Source organism: Poeciliopsis prolifica, unplaced genomic scaffold (genome assembly GCF_027474105.1).
Source record: "Poeciliopsis prolifica strain line A6 unplaced genomic scaffold, Auburn_PproV2 SCAFFOLD008, whole genome shotgun sequence".
Taxonomy (NCBI): domain Eukaryota; kingdom Metazoa; phylum Chordata; class Actinopteri; order Cyprinodontiformes; family Poeciliidae; genus Poeciliopsis; species Poeciliopsis prolifica.
In genome coordinates, this window is record NW_026562383.1 from 15657822 (window position 1) to 15676085 (window position 18264).

General features: G+C 38.4%; 1 protein-coding gene across 4 annotated transcripts in view; it reads left to right on the forward strand.

The window, feature by feature from the left end:
* The window catches only part of mib1 (MIB E3 ubiquitin protein ligase 1), a 56754-nt gene extending 45617 nt beyond the window's left edge, over window positions 1-11137 (forward strand). Inside the window, exons 16-22 of one of the 4 annotated variants that reach the window (XM_055033699.1) lie at window positions 2352-2533; window positions 2853-3042; window positions 4610-4688; window positions 4795-4932; window positions 7016-7087; window positions 7767-7867; window positions 8440-11137. In XM_055033699.1, the coding sequence (XP_054889674.1) occupies window positions 2352-2533; window positions 2853-3042; window positions 4610-4688; window positions 4795-4932; window positions 7016-7087; window positions 7767-7867; window positions 8440-8580 (903 nt within the window). In that variant the 3' untranslated portion in view covers window positions 8581-11137. The remainder of the gene's footprint in view (window positions 1-2351; window positions 2534-2852; window positions 3043-4609; window positions 4689-4794; window positions 4933-7015; window positions 7088-7766; window positions 7868-8439) is intronic. The other 3 variants (XM_055033700.1, XM_055033701.1, XM_055033703.1) reach the window with 3 other exon arrangements.
* Window positions 11138-18264: the final 7127 nt, after the last annotated feature.

Here is an 18264-nt window from a genome sequence, read left to right on the forward strand (position 1 = left end):
TGAACTTTCTCTTTCCAGCACTTCAAATGTGTCAGTGTCATAAAACCTCACCGATTAAGAGTTTTCAGAAATACATTTTTAAAAGTACTTGATAGGAAGAGGACATATTGAAGTACATTGTGAAAGTTTTCATGCCTCTTGAACCTTTTAACATTTTATCATGTTACATTGAGGGATTTCAAAATATTTTGTTGGAAATTGATTTTTCATGACTAAATGTTTTCTTGTTTGACGTGCATAAATACTCACTCACATTTTCTCAGTAAAATCTAATATTTGAAATACAGAATATGTGGCAATCCTGGAACAAAATTCTTCAAAAGCTACAATAAAATGTGAGGCTGGGCTGAAAGTTTACCTTCCGCTTGGAGAGTGACCTCGAGCCACATGTGATGGTTTAGTTGGAAAAAAAAAACCATATATTTATGACACACAATTCATATCTGACTCCAATTGAGAATCTGTTGCAAAGTGTTTATAATTGCTCTTCAGACGCCACACACCCAATCTTCCCAACCTTGAGCTGTTTTGTCTCTAAAAAGCTGGTAGAGGAATGTCCTAAAAGACACGCAGCTGCTGGAGCTGCTGAGAAAGGAGGTTTTACGAAGTCTTGACTTAGGAGGATGCTTCACTTTTCATCTTTTTAGTAGGAATAATTTTTTTAAACATCTTTCATTCCCTTTTACACCAACTTTTCTTAGTGTATCACCTAAACTAGAATAATTAATATTTATGCCATTGAAGAGACAAAATGTGGAAAAGCTTTAAGGATTATAAAAATGGACTGAATATAAGACTATAGATCTAGATTGTGAAATTTATGTAATTGATTTCATTTTTTAAATATTTGTAAAAACAATTGCTAAGTTTTAAGTTGGAGGAACCTCCATGTTCCACTCTGGGTTAGCTGCAGAAATAAATAAATGCAGCTTTTTATTATCTAAAATACTGATGCAGAGTGCTCTAAATAAATGTTCTAAAACAAATAAAGCTCATGTATATCTCCAGCCGAGCTGCATCTATAAAATTCATACTTGTGCCTTTAATATCCTGCTACCTGCCTTTTCCCATTTGGCGGCTCACTGAAGCAGCATGTCATTGTTTTTGGCATTTATCATCACCTAGATTGTTTAGCATTGTCTTGTCACAGTTTTCCTCAGTTCACAAGCTTGGAATAAAATCAGTTTGTGGTTCGCTGTGAAGAATGACGACAGATCCCCGTTTAGTCAAGAGGCTCACAGTCTCCATCACCCGCATCAATGGACAGCTGAGTCTGCACCAGCCCATCATTCAGGTGGAAGTGCCGAGCAGTCAGTTGGCTCACTGCTTCGCCTCCACCAGCCCAGATGAATCCTTTGAAGGGGCCAAAAGGGGGCATGTCAAACTCAAGCCCTCTCCATGTTAACGGCACATCGTTAATCGCTGCTGGGGAGACTTTAAAGCCTTGAGTCAGCGACAGATTTTTCCTTACCTGTCGCCTTCTGTCTCCCACCCACTCGCTTTTTCACCTCCTCCACGAGCCCCGCGATCTGCCCTCTCTGGTTCTCCCTCAGGGGAGCGAAGCAGACAGACGGTAGGCCTAATTTGAGAAATATGTAGTTGGGTCACACTCGCATACCCCTTCCCTCCCTTCAAGAGGAGAATTGAATTAGCTGGCCCGATGGCTCCATCAACAGAGATGTAAAAGCTACTGGTTGAGGAGACTTGAGACATGAAAGGTTGAAATTGGGGGAGCATTGCAGTTGAACTGAATGAGTGAGGTGATAAGTTGTGCAGGGAAGTAGAATGAGACAGGTCGACATGGTTATACTGTCGTGACATCTTATCTCTTTCTGATCAGCTTAGTTGTATTGAACTGATTCCCTCTACAACATGGAGGTTAGCAACATGAAAATCTATGTAATAGGCATAGATTTGTAAAAACATAATAGTGACACTCTTTTGGGTTTTTTTACATTATTTCATGCTCTCATATCTTGAAGAAAGGCACAGCATGATTCCACCACTGCTGTATTTCACCATACATGTAGGCCCAGAAGATGTTCTATCTGAAGTTGTTTTTTTCTTTTTCATGTTTGCTGTGTCCATTACTTCACTCATCTGATCATCTTTTTTTGTGCCTCACAAATATGTGCCTTTTTGGTTTTTTTGTCACATAAAATTCCAATAAAATGTACTAAATTTTGTGGTTGTTTAAAAAAATATGAGGAGGTAAAAGTGGTATGAGGCACGGTACTTGTTTTGCTCCTTGCTTACCCAGTGCTTCAAATGGCAGCATTCAGGTTAGTATCACGATGCTGTTTGTGTCTCAGGTTTCATATTTTCTTCTCTGTTTCTGTCATCCTCTGCAGTTAATCATGGGCTTGGGCACCCAGGGAGCAGAGAAGAAGAGCGCAGCATCCATCGCCTGTTTCCTGGCAGCAAACGGTGCAGACCTGACCATTCGCAACAAAAAGGGACAGTCCCCTCTGGACCTCTGTCCAGACCCCAGTCTCTGTAAGGCCTTGGCCAAATGTCACAAAGAGAAGAGTAGGTAAACATCCCAGGAGTTGGTTGACATTTTGGAAAACACATTTAACGGCTTTCTTGGTGAGAACTCAACGAGAAGATCAATATCACTCTGGTCTGTACGGTAAATGTGACGTTATACTCTGGAGAGTGTGGGCAGAACTTAATGTAAAGACTAAGGAGAATATCTCAAAGCATCACCAGAGTTTTTATGCCTACCGAGTATTCAAACTTTATAAGAAGAAAAAAAAAAGATTTATTAAATGAGACATTACTAATTAGCAGTTCCTCATCCACCCTTGTTTTAATATTTTCCCAGTAACACTTTGTTCTTAATGTTCCAGCGGTCAGGTGGACACCCGTAGCCCGTCTCTGAACAGCAACATCGAATCTCTGGAAGAGTGCATGGTTTGTTCGGACATGAAGAGAGACACTCTGTTTGGGCCCTGCGGACACATTGCAACTTGCTCGCTCTGCTCACCGCGTGTCAAGAAGTGTCTCATCTGTAAGGAGCAGGTTCAGTCCAGAACAAAGGTAATTTTTTTTTTTCTTTCTTAATTTCCTTTATTTTACCAGGTAAACCCCATTGAGATCTGGATCTCATTTTCAAGAGGGACCTGGACAGAAGTCTGCAGTAAAACCAAATACATGTACACAAGGTGTAAAACACCTTTAAAAACAATTTAAAAGCAGTGACACTGTTTTATAGAATCTTGCTGCCTAGTTTTAAGAACCGCTCGAAATAAATTCAATGAAATAATTTCCGACATCTTGAGTTCAGACTGGAGCCAACACACTGATGCTTGCTTACCTTTTTCAGTTCGAACACGTGCAACATACATATGAAAAATGTTGTGAGAGCATAATCCTACGCTCTCACGTAGCATCTCCAGAATCTCTAATGACAGAACAGAGTGATGAAACTTGACCACTTGACATGTGAAAATCAATTAATTTTAGAAGGAAATATCCCACGGATGGTAGCTGAAAAAATTAATTCAGGATTAGGGTTAGAATGTGTGTGTTTTACAGCAAAACACACACATTGCTTAAAATTATTTTAATAATCAAAAATTGTTATGCATTTCTTAGAGTCCCACAGGGATCTATTTTGGGACCAATTTTATTTTAAATAAACGTATGCACATACTTGTAAGCTACAGGTAATGCTGATCTTGACAATATCTCCAAATTATTCAGTCAAATATGTTATCTAAACAATTATCAGTATTTTTTAAAATCATATTTGCATAAAAATATAAAAATGTAAATCCAGCTCTATTCTTTGTACTCACAATAATTTACAAGTTTCATTCATTAGTGTGTAGACATACAGTATTATAAGCTGACATTTTCATTATTTTTATTGAGTTTGACATGCCCCCTTTTTTTATAGAAAAATATATTGGCATATTTATTAGACCTTGTAGTGTAGTTTGGCTGCAGTTCTTTATAATTCATAACTATAGTTTGATTTATCTACATCTTGTATAATGTTATGTTTTGTAACCTCACACTTACAGACTGTGTGCAAAATAAGTTATGTAAAAAGTGTTGCATTAATATTAAGCTTTCTGGGTTTTTTTTAATCTGTTCCCGTCCCTATTTTTTTGTGTTTTTAATATCCTGACCACAGCTTATATTTAAAAAATACGTAACCTGTGTTGCTTATTATCGCTACAGTTATTTGTTGGTCATTTTTCTTTTATTAGTTTAGTAGAATATTGTAAGCAATCATCGTCTCCCACTGTTTTAATCAACAAAGTAAATTTTGGACAATCCAGCAGTGGCACATTTTTTATTGAAATTCATCACCCATTCATGTTTCTTAAAAAATTTAAGCACTTGGAAAATGTTCTTTGAGTGAAACTGAAGTACTTTTTGGCGTTTAATTGTTTCCATTTAATATTATCTTAGTGGATGAAAGTCTCTTTATGCTTTACTGCTTCATACTCTTTGTTTAATTAGAAGTTAACTGGGGTAAGTACGTTTGTATTTTTTTTTTCCCCTTTCTTTTTAATCGTGGGATAAAACAGCCACATCTTTAGAAAAATGGATGACTAAGACCAAATGAACTTATGTGTTATGCGTCCCTCCGCAGATTGAGGAGTGCGTAGTTTGCTCTGACAAAAAGGCCGCTGTGTTGTTCCAGCCCTGTGGTCACATGTGCGCTTGTGAGAGTAAGTCAGCACACACATTACATCACAGTAGCCTTGATCTTGACACTGGCCGCCCATATTTGCGCCAACCTTCGGATGTGAACACGCACATGCCTGTTCTCCGCAGACTGTGCCAGCCTCATGAAGAAGTGCGTACAGTGCCGGGCTGTGGTGGAACGCCGCACCCCCTTCGTTCTCTGCTGCGGAGGGAAAGGTATGGAGGATGATGCCGCTGATCATGATGATGATGATGATGATGACCTTAGTGAGTGAATCTTCCAAGTGTTCCCTTTTAATCCATTCATTTTTACATTTCATTTCTTTCTTATTTCTTCATTCTTTTCTAAATCATTTTGTTTAGTAATTTTGAATTTATTATTGTTTCTCTTATTTAGTTGACATTACTTTCATGATATGTTTTTTTTGTCATTCTAGTCTAGACACTGATAACTAACTGAAATTGATTAGACTTATTTACGAACTAGCAGCACTATTAAACCTGCATGTTTTCATCAATGCAATCATTCTAAATGCTTATTTCTATGTATTAACTTATGTGATCTAGATGGAAGAATGTTCTCTAAAGCTTTTCTGCCTTGACTAAAATCTCCAGATTGATCTCTGAAACACAAAATCTTATTTTCAAAAATATACATACATTCATCCTTGACATGAGTGTCATTAATTTTGAACTTTATTTGAACTTTCCTGGGTAGAATGATGTTAATAATACAATTTCAAATAGTTTTAAAGTAAAATAATTTAAAGAAAAGTCTTGAATAAATTCAAATTGGTTGTGAATTCTTTCTAATCTACAAAAAGTACAGACTCAAAAATATATTCAAAAGTCCCAACTAATGTTGGCTTTAGTATCCTCTGCGTTATATGATCATTGTCAGGCTTCAGGAATATTTCTGCAGGAATATTTGACTGCTATTATTAGTGGCAGCATTTAAGTCATTTGGATTCTTAACTCAGACTTGGCTTAAAGTTTCAATGTCGATGAGATTGGGGTAATTCCCGGCGCTTCCTTAGCTTGTTTTGTCATTTAAAATCAGTTTTAAAGTTTTCTAAAGTTCTTCTGCAACTTTTACATGCATCCCTACTCTAACACACCTAAATCAAATGGCTAAATTACCTCCTCACAATTTCACAAAGTTCTACAGAGGCCCAGTAATGGAAAACTCGTCTAACCTAAAATACACTCGACCAATTCACCAAGAATAGTAGTTAAACATCCAGCCATGTGCAGCAAGAAGCTCCTTTATGGCTGTAAAACATGTGGTGGAAAAACATCTTGCTAGGGGGCATTTAGCAAAATATTTATAGGGTGTTTTTTATCATATTTGGAACTGTGTAGTTTATTGAAAATCCACCATAAATTAAAATTTTTGCACCCAGTTAGGGCTTTTTTTTTAATGCTGTTGGGTTTTTATTAAAATTGTTCCATTCAGAAAAAAAAAGGCTCACATGTACTACTAAGAGTCCAGAATTATTTATACCCTTAATCAACTGCATGTGAACTTCTAAAGCTTTATTTTAAAATTAAATAACACTTAATTTAACAGAGAAGCAACCAATAGCTGTTGATAGTTTTAATTACTTAAACATATTTTCAATGACACTGATGTATATTGCAGTGACCAACTTAAAAAAATGTTAGTAAATAAAAACTCCTTTTGGCAAATTTTTTGAATTAGAAAAGAAGAAATAAAGTGAAATTAGTCCTAAAGTTTATTTATTTTACATTTAATCATCCTTGTTTGATCCTAAGTTGTTATAGAAACCATTTATGACTTAATTTTCAGGAATTTATTTTGGTGCTTCTCTCTATTGGGTGTTTTTTCATGTTTTATGTTGAGATAAAAGGGAAACTATTTCCATGTTTGCCATTGCATCTCACTCTCTTCAGCTGGTCTTAAAGGTAGTCTTGGATCAGCTACACAAACCCAAACGCACGTGCACTCATGCAAGGGGCAGCATCGAATGTTTCAATCCTATACAAACTGTGCCATGAATTACTGCCTGTTGCTTTAAAGCAAATCTACTTCCTAAAATTCACACCTACCTACCTTTTGACTTATTTAGACTGTCTTTTTTTATATATTTTTTTTTAACATCCAAGACAACTATAAGCATCGACTGATTGCAAAAAGTATATAAATATGCTGCTATGATCTACGTTTTCCATTTCTCTCTGCTGTGGTAGATGCTTCCAACTTTCTGGTTTCCTCTTCAAATCCTTTAGAGGCCGTAGTTAACAGTAGCCAGTTGCACTGATTTCTGGCTAAACAGTTGAGCTGGTGAGGGCAGCTCCTGCTATAACAATGTTGACTGGTTATTCCCAGCAGGGAGCTCTAACACTATGGCAGGGGGATCCCAGGATCTTCTCCAGCCCAACAATCTGGCATTAAGTTGGTGTAAGTATGCCTCCCTGAGCCCCTCCCTTATCAGAGCCTTGCTTTTAAGAGTGCCCTCCCCATCCACCACCTCAACAATGCTGCCCTGGCCCGTCTCCCCTTCTCTTCACCCCTCTCCCTTTTTTACAGTGCCGCATACTAGTGCACACATTTAATAGGTGATTATGGCCGTATGATGTATATCACTCTGGAGTTCATTGTTTCTGGCAGATCCTGAGATTAAAGTTTCCAAAAGTGTAGGTGAAATTGCTTAAATAATGTTATATATAAATTTTTCACAATTGCATTGAGGAAAGTGTGATTTCAAATTTGCCTCCCGATGATTTGTGTTGTACCAGGTGATCATTTAGGTAATTTCCTTATGTGGGTTACTGAGGTGGAACGGTTAGAAAGTGTGCCAAAACACTGAGTCAGAAGTGATCTGCCAAACAATAAAAACCCGAAATGCATGTGTTTCCTGCTTGTTTATGGAACTCCGGCTTTCATATATAATTCACTGCCAAGATCATGTCAGAATGGCAACGCTGCTGCGGCCATATTTCTTTTTTTTTATTGGCAGTAAAGTTTATAGGTGTAGGGTAAAATCCAAGGTGGCCCCTTGCCTTCACTAATGTGCTTAGTCCTTTGACATGTTCCTCTCGTCTCAACGTGTGTTCATGTTCATTTTCTATTCAAACAGCGAGTGGAAACATCCCAGCATTGCAGAGGGATAAAGATAACACAAACGTAAATGCTGATGTGCAGAAGCTACAGCAACAGCTTCAAGACATCAAGGAACAGGTGAGAACAAAAACATGATGTGGATAATTAACTTTACAATAAAATAGGAAACTGCCACATGCTGTAAAGTTTGCCCTGGGCTCACAGAGCCTTCTAAAAATATTCATGCCCTTTGATCTTTGTTTTACCTGTAAAAAGTGTTTTTCTCCAAACCACATCATTTTCTATTTGAACAAAAGTACGTGTGGACTAAATCCATATTTACACCTTAAAAAATGTTTTCCAATTCATTTTGAGGATATTAAGACACATAAAGCCTGTTAGGTGTCTAGTTTTCTGTTCTTTGGCTAATGTTGAATTGCTTACTATGTAATAGTTTTTTTTTTTACTTAATACATTAGAATTATTGTCCCACTGTTATATTTATTAGCAAGAACCAAATGCTTTCAAAACATTTGCTGTAAACATTTTCTTGAGTATTTTTCAAATATTTGTATGAGTTTGAGATACATCACCATGGCAATCCTAGTTAGGTTTATGAACTTTTTTGTGAGTCATTTTATGTCCTTACTTAGATTAGGCTGTAAAATGAACTCAACATAACAATAAATGCGGGTATCTCCTTCCTCCAGACGATGTGTCCGGTGTGTCTGGACCGGCTGAAGAACATGATCTTTATGTGCGGGCACGGCACCTGCCAACTTTGCGGAGACCGAATGAGCGAGTGCCCGATCTGCCGCAAAGCCATCGAGCGCCGGATCCTCCTCTACTAGGTCTCGTCTTCCTCCTTTTTAACGGCGACAGCTCCCACAAACGGCGCATCCACACCAGCTGCTGCCCAGTCAGACAGCCACATCTTAACTCTCCTCTACCAATGCTGTTTGTTGATTTGACTGTTTCAGATGGAACTTCTGTTACAAAGATAAAACGTATGAACTGATCAGTCTGGCTGTTATTGTCTTTGTATGTCTTTAGTGCAGCCGGACAGACGCCTGTCTTGCAGGAATCATATTCTTCTTCCACAGTCTTCTCCTCCATGTAGTTTTCTACGGTTTATTTTTCAATGTTCAAGTGACTGAAGTTCAGTTTCAGCTGAATCCTCCTCTACATTTTTCCAAAGACCAACTTAGGCTAAATTCAGAGCCATTGACAAGAGGAGAGTCTTTTTGCTTTTTGACGTAAAGTTCTCATGCATGTGTGACAGTCTGTGACAGCTGCTGTCGAGTTTGACTGTATTTTTAAAATCTTTATGCAAATGTGTTGTTATCAGAAACTCCAGATTTGGACTTAATTTTTTCATGACAGTATGGAAAGTTTGAGACAATTTGTTCTGCTGGTCCCTCAGTTGGATTTGATGCTTTATACCCCGACTGTCCTCGCAACAGGAGACCAAATGGCAAATGGTTGGCAGTTTTGCACTAGAAAGTGACAGAACAGAACGTGGACATTTTAATCTGACTGCCTGCAGGTAGCACACTACACCCTGACCTTTGTTTACCAAGCTGTAACAACGACAGTGTTGCAACGCACTTTCGAGTTTTGCTTTATGGACTTAAACACACCAACCTATTCAGCTTTCTGTCCTGTGAGCAGCCTGTGTTGTAACCGTTTTGCACACAAATGTGACGCAAACATATCTGGAGAACTAGCACCCTGATGTAACTCTGTGTTAAACTGTTGAAATTCCAGCGAGCACTGCTGTTTTAGCATTCGACGAGTCTGTGCCATCTGCTTCCAGACGTCTTCATCATGATACGAGTGCATCTCAATGAAATAGAATATCTTTGGAAAGAGAATTCATAACAGTAATTCCATTTTAAAAAAAAGTCAAACCTGAATGATGTCATTTATTACAGAGTGATCAATTTTTAAATGTTAATTATAATAATTATAACTACAACCAATATGAAATCCAAAATTACATAAGACCAGGTACATAAGATGGTGTCTCTCATCTTGTTTTTGACGGTACTCCATAGCTTATAAAAGGGGTTTCTGATTCTTCAATGCTGACCTTTAGTGTAGCTTAATCTGCTGAGCAAATGTCAGGTCTCCAAAACTGTGTAGACCTTGAGGGGCAATTTCTGTGTCAAAACTCTTTCTTTCATCTGTCTTTTTTAATGTTTACATTTTCACAAAATCTGATTGCTGAGTTTTCATCACCTATAAGCCATATTAATGAAAATGAATAGAAATAACACTCACCCCAGTTACATATTTAACATTTTTCTGCAAGAGTTTTTCCTTCCACTCAACATCCCATTAATATGCTTTCATGCAGCACTAAATTGTAGGTTTCTGATTTTCACTTTTGAAGGATCTCATTGCTGTCTTTTACCTGACTATGATGGCCACAATGTTATTGTTCAATTAATTGCAATCAAATCACTTGAAAATCTTTTGATTTTTATTAGTTGCTGACCATAGTCGTCAATATTAATGGAAATTAAGACATCAAAAATTGAGTGCAATGGATATAGAAACTTTTTTTTTATTTTTTTGAATTTGTGAAATGGATCCATTTCTCATAGATATTCTAATTTACTGAGATGCACCTGCATGTATGGGAATTAGGTTCTCTTGATCTGAAATAAATAAATAAAAAAGATTTATTTAAACGTTTTCCCTTCAGAGTCAAGATTTATTGAGCATAGAGAGAACAATCTATAAGAAAGTGTAGACTAATTTATTTTGTATTGTTGCCCTAACATTAGGATTTGTAGATGTCACTGCCTTCTGACTATGTAGCCTCAAAGTCTCAGACATTCTGCTTTGATATACATTTAAATATGTGATGTACTTTTGTTGACGGTAGTTTTGTAGCAGTTAACAGTGTAAGTGTTTTCTTTCTTTTTCTTTTTTTTTCCTGAAGTAAGTCTGTGAAAGCTCATTTGCGTCATGGGAAAATGCATTTGTGTTAAAGGTGTGAAGCGATTTTTCCACAGTGTTTTAATCTGGAGTCAGAACTCGGCTCACTGGCTTCCTCTGAAATGTGGGAAATTTGCAACCACAAACAAGCTTTTTGGCTTGTTAGGACTCAAAGTAAACATAATTACTTTTTTCCCCCCCTTTTTTTCCTTGGCTATGATGAAACTTTAAGCTAGGAGCACTAATATGCTTTATTGTAGTATTGTCATATTATGGTTGTTATAAAAACATTTTAAAATTTATTTTCGAGCTGTCCTGTTGGTCATGTAACAGTAGTGTTATCTTTGGCATGAATGTTTGACATATGCAGTACGACTTGTACCACTGGAAAAAAAAACAGTTTGTATTGCGATCAAGTGCTTTTAAAACAACCATCCTGCAGAAATAAAGTCCTAAATGAACCATGTGATGTTAAAAGTGCTGTTTTTTTCCTCCTACCGCTGCTGTGGCGTTTGTCAGCTTGCGTTTTTTTTTTTGTTTGTTTTGTTTTTTCAAGTCGAGCTCAGATGTCAGCAAGAAAATTAGCATTTTGTTGCTTTTCTCCTGCTGTGCTGTGTCTGGCTCTCAGAGGAGACGTGGTGCGGGGAGGAGAGGTGTGGGGTAATTGAAAACACTTGACACCTAATGATGACTTGGCACCAGCGTGTGATAGGTCAGCTCTGCTCCTCGGAGAGAGAAAAAGGAGGAAAAACACCAAACTGGATGAGAGGATAAAAAAAACATCTTTCTTGGTTAACAGGACGACAGGAGACCTCGCACAATTACGAGCAAAGGTCATTCATGTTGCGGCTCGTTGACTGCTCCATTCATAACGTTGAAGGATCTTGCAGGCAGCAGCAATGTGCAGCTGCTCAAAGCACATTTATTATACTCCCCTGTTCTCAGCCCATGTAGAGCAAAAACGACAACTTGTTCCAGCGTGCCAAACCCTCTGTGACGCTGACTTAAAGCTTCGACGGCCTGCTGAAAGCCCCCAGACATCGCAGGAGCTACTGAAGCACAGTTGCTATTTTTAGCATGTAAAATAAAACAATATTTTGTGCATTCAGCTTTTTGGTTTTAGATATCTTCTTTGTCCAGGCCTTTTTATCCTTTCAGGGCTGCAGGTGTTTATCTCTATTGGTCAAACAGTGAGGTTCAGCCTGAACTGGTAGACGGTGACACAGAGACACTCGTATCTAGGTGAGCTTTCAGAGGGACAGATTGACAGAGCAGTCAGTCTTCATGGACTGTAGGAGGAAGGAAGAGCACCAGGAGAGAATCCGTGCAAACACCTCAATTTATTGTATCCCTTTTACTTCTTTTTGTCCTTTTCCTTTCCCCTCACGGCTATTATCCTTTCCTTCCTCATATGCTTATGTCTTCCCACCCTTTTCTTTGTTGTGTGCCACCTTCTTTCCTTCCTTGTCTTTCATCAACTCCTTTCTGATTTCCCTATTCATTTTATTGCTTCCTTCTTTGTGTTCACTTTTCTTTCCGTCTTGCCTTCCTTGTGTCTTTTATTTTAATATCTTTCCTTCTTGCCTTTCTTTTGTTCTTTTTCTCTTAGTTCCTTCTTTATTTCATTCCTTGTTTTCTTTTATGTGCTGTTCCTTTTTTCCTTGCTTTTGTCTTTCCTGTGTAATTTCCCCTACCTTGTACTTTCACTTTCATTCCTTATATCTTTCTGTCCTTTCTTACTCTTATTTTTTTTTCCTGTCCAGCCTTGTTTTCTTCCTTCTGTCTTTCCAAAATTTGTAGAAGGACCTCAAGAAGTCGTAAAGTGTTAAATTTTGGTGAGTGTGTGCCATTTGAATATGTTTGTTCTCATCAGGTCTGTAAAAACAATGGCGTGGCCGGTCAGCCGGTTGATGGAGCAGGCGGCTTGTGCGTCTTCGTCTGACAGTCTGCAGACTCATGCTGCCATGCTGACTGAATGTCAGGGTGCCGGAGACGCTGCTATCTCCCCTTCTGTCCTGATCCTGGGGAGCATCCCTGACCACGTCACCCAGTGGTTGCAGCTGCTCCAGACCTGCAATATTTGCTGACGAGACTGCAGGGGCCTTTGCTCTCACACCGGGAGAAGGTCAGCTAATCCACTCGCTGCCCACCTTCCCTGAGTGGAAGTGATGGTGCCTCAGCTTGGCGACGCATAACGAGGAGAGGGGCTGGGACAGGCAGGAAGGTGACCTACCTTTGGTCTGGACGCCATTTGTTTTTGGGCTGTGAATGCTGCAGGGCAAAGAGATCCATCCAGATCTCTCATTTGCTCTTTACTATTCACTCAGGAGTTGATATGGCGCCATCAGGAGGAACGCTATATATCTTTGGGGCTTTTAATGATTTATTCAAGCCATTTTTATTTCCAGGATGAAATAATGAAACTCCACACAACTTGAATGAAATTTAAAACCCTGACTAGAAGCATAGATTTTAATTTATTTTATCGTTTTTCTGAATCCATTCGAGGTCAAATTTATGCAGATATATGTCAGTTGCACAGAAAGTCCAAACTTTATTAGCCAGCAACAATGTCCTGATCTAATCCTGGTTGGAAATCCGACCACTCTACTTATCAGACATGATGGAGGTCATCCAGATTGATTTGTTTCCTGCCACAGGCTGGGATTATTGGACAGCTCTTTAAAATTTTAGAAAGGCTGATGCGTCGACTGATTCAGAACCTTTTCAGCGCCTATTTGAGAACATTATCCACTTGAAATAACATTAAACTGTGTCCAAGTTTTACTTCTGTGACCCAAACTGTTTACAATGAATCAGAATGGTCAGAATAATTAGAAACAGGGAGGCTAACGGTGATCATTAACTGCCACCAGCGTCTGTCAATAAAGTGAGATTAAGAACTTCAGTATGAACTGAGAGGATGCCAGCAAAGAAGGACGCAACTGACAAGATGTTACCGGATGTTGTCTGACTTTTACAGTCTGAAGAGCCAAGGACAAGAATTATTTTAAAGAGCTGAAGGAGAACTTTTAAAATCTAAGAACACCATGCTCTGGTTTGCTGCCAGTGGTCAGGATTATCACTGTTTAGATAGCACATTCAAAACAGTGCAGCTGTTTTAAATGTGTTTAAACAGAATCATTTAAAAAGATGGTGCTGTGGAGCAAAGTGCCTTTAATACCAGATTAGTGACAAACCCCAGCCCATTAAAAATTTACTTTTTTTGTCTAAAAAATTAATTCAAATGATGGTATTCTACTGAGAATACATTGACTGCCCCAAAAATGTCTCCACCTGAATTTAACGAAGTAAATATGAGATTCCTGCTGGGAAGTTACTGCATGGACAACTGTTTTCCAGTTGGCAACAAGTTGTTTAACCTCAGCTGAACTTATAATTTCTTTTAATAAGTAGCTTCTCATGGAAAGACAGATCCTGTGGTTGTGGAAAAGAAGTTAGTCTGTTTAAGAAGGGTCAAGTGTCTATATATTTCAGCATACATAGATTAATTCACAAACAATTCAAATTTCAGCATGTTTATTATTTTTAAAAAATCATTCAGGTTGTTTGAAACATGATGAAAGCACACAAAAAATAAATAAAAAGCAGAATTAAAAGTCTAAGATGATTATGATGTTCATGCCCATGATGAGTGAACTTAAACTTCTAGCTGAAGCATGATGCAGGCAGCAGTCTATATGAGAGTTGACCTGCAGGGCTCAGAGCACATCACAAGGTGGCAGCACACCCAGGAACCAAACGGACCTAATTCTGCAGGACAGCAGAATTTACTCACCATTATTAATCTGCAGGCTAATCTTGGCTTCATTTCTTAAATAAGAAGAAAACTAAAGATGTATTTTACATTCTCTTTCATAAGAGCAGCTTCTTTTAACCTCTTTGCTACATTTCTTTTGAAACAACTGCTCAACCTGCATTAGGTTAAGGGGAGATTTAAGTTTCTGCAGGTGATGTGCATTTCCCCAGAGTGTTCATACTGATTAATTAGCTCCCCTGTGAGAAATTAATTTTGATCCTGCCACACTTATAAACAACATTGTTTCTGCTGTAAACCTCATATTTGTGATGTCAGTGTTTTTCCAGCACCTGGAGGTGCAGAGATCAATTCTTCCATGATTCAGTCTGACCACAGAGATCAGGAAAGGCGTGCTTGGATTCTTTAGTTGTCTGCTGTTCAGCCACTCGGGGCCCTTTCTGTTTTTCCTGCCTCGTTGGAAGAATTGATCCCTGACGGTCTGAAGGTCCCCTCCTCCTCCCCCACTACTCTGCCTCGTCTTCTTTCTCTCTCATGTTGTCCAGTTCAGAAGTCTGGTTGAATTTATTGTCTCAGTTTATGATCAGGCTGAGAGAGCAAAGTGCACTCTGCCTGTCTGGACAAACTCTTCGAGTACCAGAAAAGAAGGGAGGGGTCTTGAGCTACGGCCTCGCTTCTGGGACCATTTCCCTGAAAACAAAATGTTCATTTTAGTCGTACTAACAGGAGTGGGTGTTTACCTACTGAGATTATGCGATAGTGTGTTTTTATCAGAGTCTTGTCACAGTTCAGTCATCACCAATAAAGTTGAATATAATATGGATGTTTTTTTTTTCGTCTGTGAGAGTTTACTTGCGATCAACAGCCGCACCTCACCGTGTAAAGTCATAAACTCACTAATCCTCTCCCAGAGATTCCTGTTTGAAACCTGTAGGACCCTGACACGCTGATTGCTTTATTGATATTGATCTGGGCAAAGTGTCAAACCACTCAGCTTATTGTTATTTATGCATACAGAGAGAAAAACAAGGTGAAAACACACCAGCAAACTCCTGACACACACCACAGATGCAAAGGTTGTTATAAGAAGTTTAAATCCATTCATGTAAAATCATATGTATTATTTTTATCTATTCTGTGTTAAATTATCATGAAACCATGCTAAGCCAAAGTAGGAAACGCGTGGAGTCAGAAAATCATACATCAAGTCACTTCATTATCTGCTGTCCACTGTTTGAGGGGAATCTGACGCCATCATAAATGCTTTGCTTGCATTACTTTCTGCAATGTGACCATCATGTGACATTGAGATCAACTAATTTAATTCAGATTTAAATGAATCAAATTAAGTTTAGGGATTGCGCCACACTTTATTATTATTATTTTTCCTAATTGCCCCCACTAAATATCCAGCGGATTTTGTCCTTTTAGTGGCGCAGCAACATGTGCCCTCCTTATCATCCGAGCTCGATTGGAGGCTGGAGCCACATTTACAGTGCAAATGTTATCATTCCGATGACACTTTAAACAGTCTTTATCAATATATAGTCATTCAAGGTTTATGAGCTTTGATAAAATGCCACTAACAAGCAGAGTCATTACAATGTGCAAACCTGCAGATGTCATTTGAAATTTAAATCATTCCCGTTTTCCAAAAGCAGTGGAAACATTTCAGGGAGTCAGGAACTGGGCAGGTTTTCCGAACACAGCAAGCTCGGGTTGAGAAGCATTGATTTTCCCCTCAGGATGAGCAGCTTTTAAGGGCAAACTACAGTGCAAGTCTGGCAGAACCTTATCACTCGATTATCTTTAAAACAGTGAGTTATCATAATTGCTTACTTAATAATTCTATAAAACCGTGTTGCTGTAACCTTTGCCTGAACAGTAAAACTCGTTTGATGCTGAGACTGAAAAAAATTTCTGATGAGGTTAGAAATTCTGCAACCTAATGACTGGATAATAATTACAGTGCAGAAATTCACACTCCCTAAACTTTTTCCATTTTTTCATTTCACAACTACAAACTATTATATTGGGATGCCATGTGACAAATAAGCAAAAAGTAGCAACAGGGATTCTGGTTTTCAGGATACATATTCAGCCTCTTTTGCTCCTAAATAAAATCAAAATGCAACAAATTGTCTTCAGAAGACAACCTATTGGTTCGCAGAGTCTGCGTGGAATTAAATCCAAATGTATATCCAGCTATTCTGTGAAAATCTCAGAGGTTTGCTAGAGAACATGAACAGCAACATGAAGGCCAACGATCTCAGGATTAAAGTTGTTGGGACGTGTAAACCAGAATTAGGTTATAAAACAATAAATAAGTATTTTAAGATTTCACTTGGAATTCATCTTCTGAAAATGAAAAAGTGTGTGTCTTCGCCTTCTGACCACCCAAACTGACGGGTCAGGCAAGAAAGGTGTTAATCAGAGAAGCAGCCAAGAGTTTCATATTAACTCTGGAGGAACTTGACGTGATCCATAGCCCAGGTGGGGGAGCATGTGGCCTTTGTTATGTAATTTTTGTTGGACACAACATGAGGAAACCTTTCTGCCATGATGGTGCGTCAAGAACAAGCTGCAAGGGAAAAAAATGAAACCATTTTATAACAATTTTCCTGTTCTTGTGAAGCTTTAAGTCATAAACGTCACAAACCTGGTGTTTGCTGACAGAGTGGGAAGAAGTCAGGCCCTGTTGAATGAAAGCCCTCAGAAATGTATAAGAAGGTGCTCTAGTAAGACCTTCTTACGAGAGCACCAAACCAAAACTGAGCTTTTTGTCTGACCTGCACATCATTCCCAAACAGGGTAGGGGTAGTGTCATTCTGTGGGGAGGCTTCTCTTCAGTAGGAATAGGAAAGGTGCTCAGGAAGAAAACTTAATGGAAAATATTCAAAACTGAAGGGAAAGTATGAACATAAAGCAAGAGATAAACCAAAGCACTTTAATGTGTTAGAGTGGTCTAGTCAAAGACCAAACCACTAAGTCCTATTGAGAATTGTTGGGACGACATCCACTCTTTAATCTTTAAAAAAAAGAATGGACAAACCTTTCAGTATCTAGACGTCCTTAGTTATGAGTCGCTGCAGTGTGTGGTCAAAGTATTAACTCAGGATATGAAAACATATGTCTGCCTCACTTTTCAGATTTTTCTTTGTAAGAAGAAAAAAAAAGTTTTCAACTTTATAATTTTGCTCTTTTGCTCTCCTTTGTGTTGGGTGTGGTTTATAGAATCCCACTGAAGTACACTTTGTGCACACTTTGTTTATGATTATGATTTGATAAAAGTATGTCAAAGTTTAAATGCTCTGAGTGCTTTTGGAAAGCACCGTTACACCAAACTGACGGACAACAAACTAACAGGAAGATAATTTTCAATAAGAATCAAAATAAGCCGCTATCAGTTTACGAAAGTAATGAGTACACTCTTCAAATAATGAAACAGTTGTCACCCTGAGGCCCTCCTTAGATGCGATTAGTTTCACACCACTACAAGCTTGCTGAACAATGGCGAAGCCGTACTTAATCAGCACATGCAAACCTCATCACATTCAGCTCTCGGCTAAGCAAACGCGATGGTGTTGATGACTCCGTCCCCCTGCCTGGTCCCAAGTGAGGATTTTTTATCAGTATTCGCAGCCGCCTGTCTGTGTGGTGTGGGCTCAACATTTTGTTGTCCGTGTGATCTTGGGTAGAAACCAGAGAGAATGCCAAAGTTTTTTTTTTTTCCTGAATTCCCCAGTGTGATGCTTTTATGTGTTTTTGTGCCCCATTACTAGAAGAAGAAAAAAAAGGAGGGAGGGGGTTT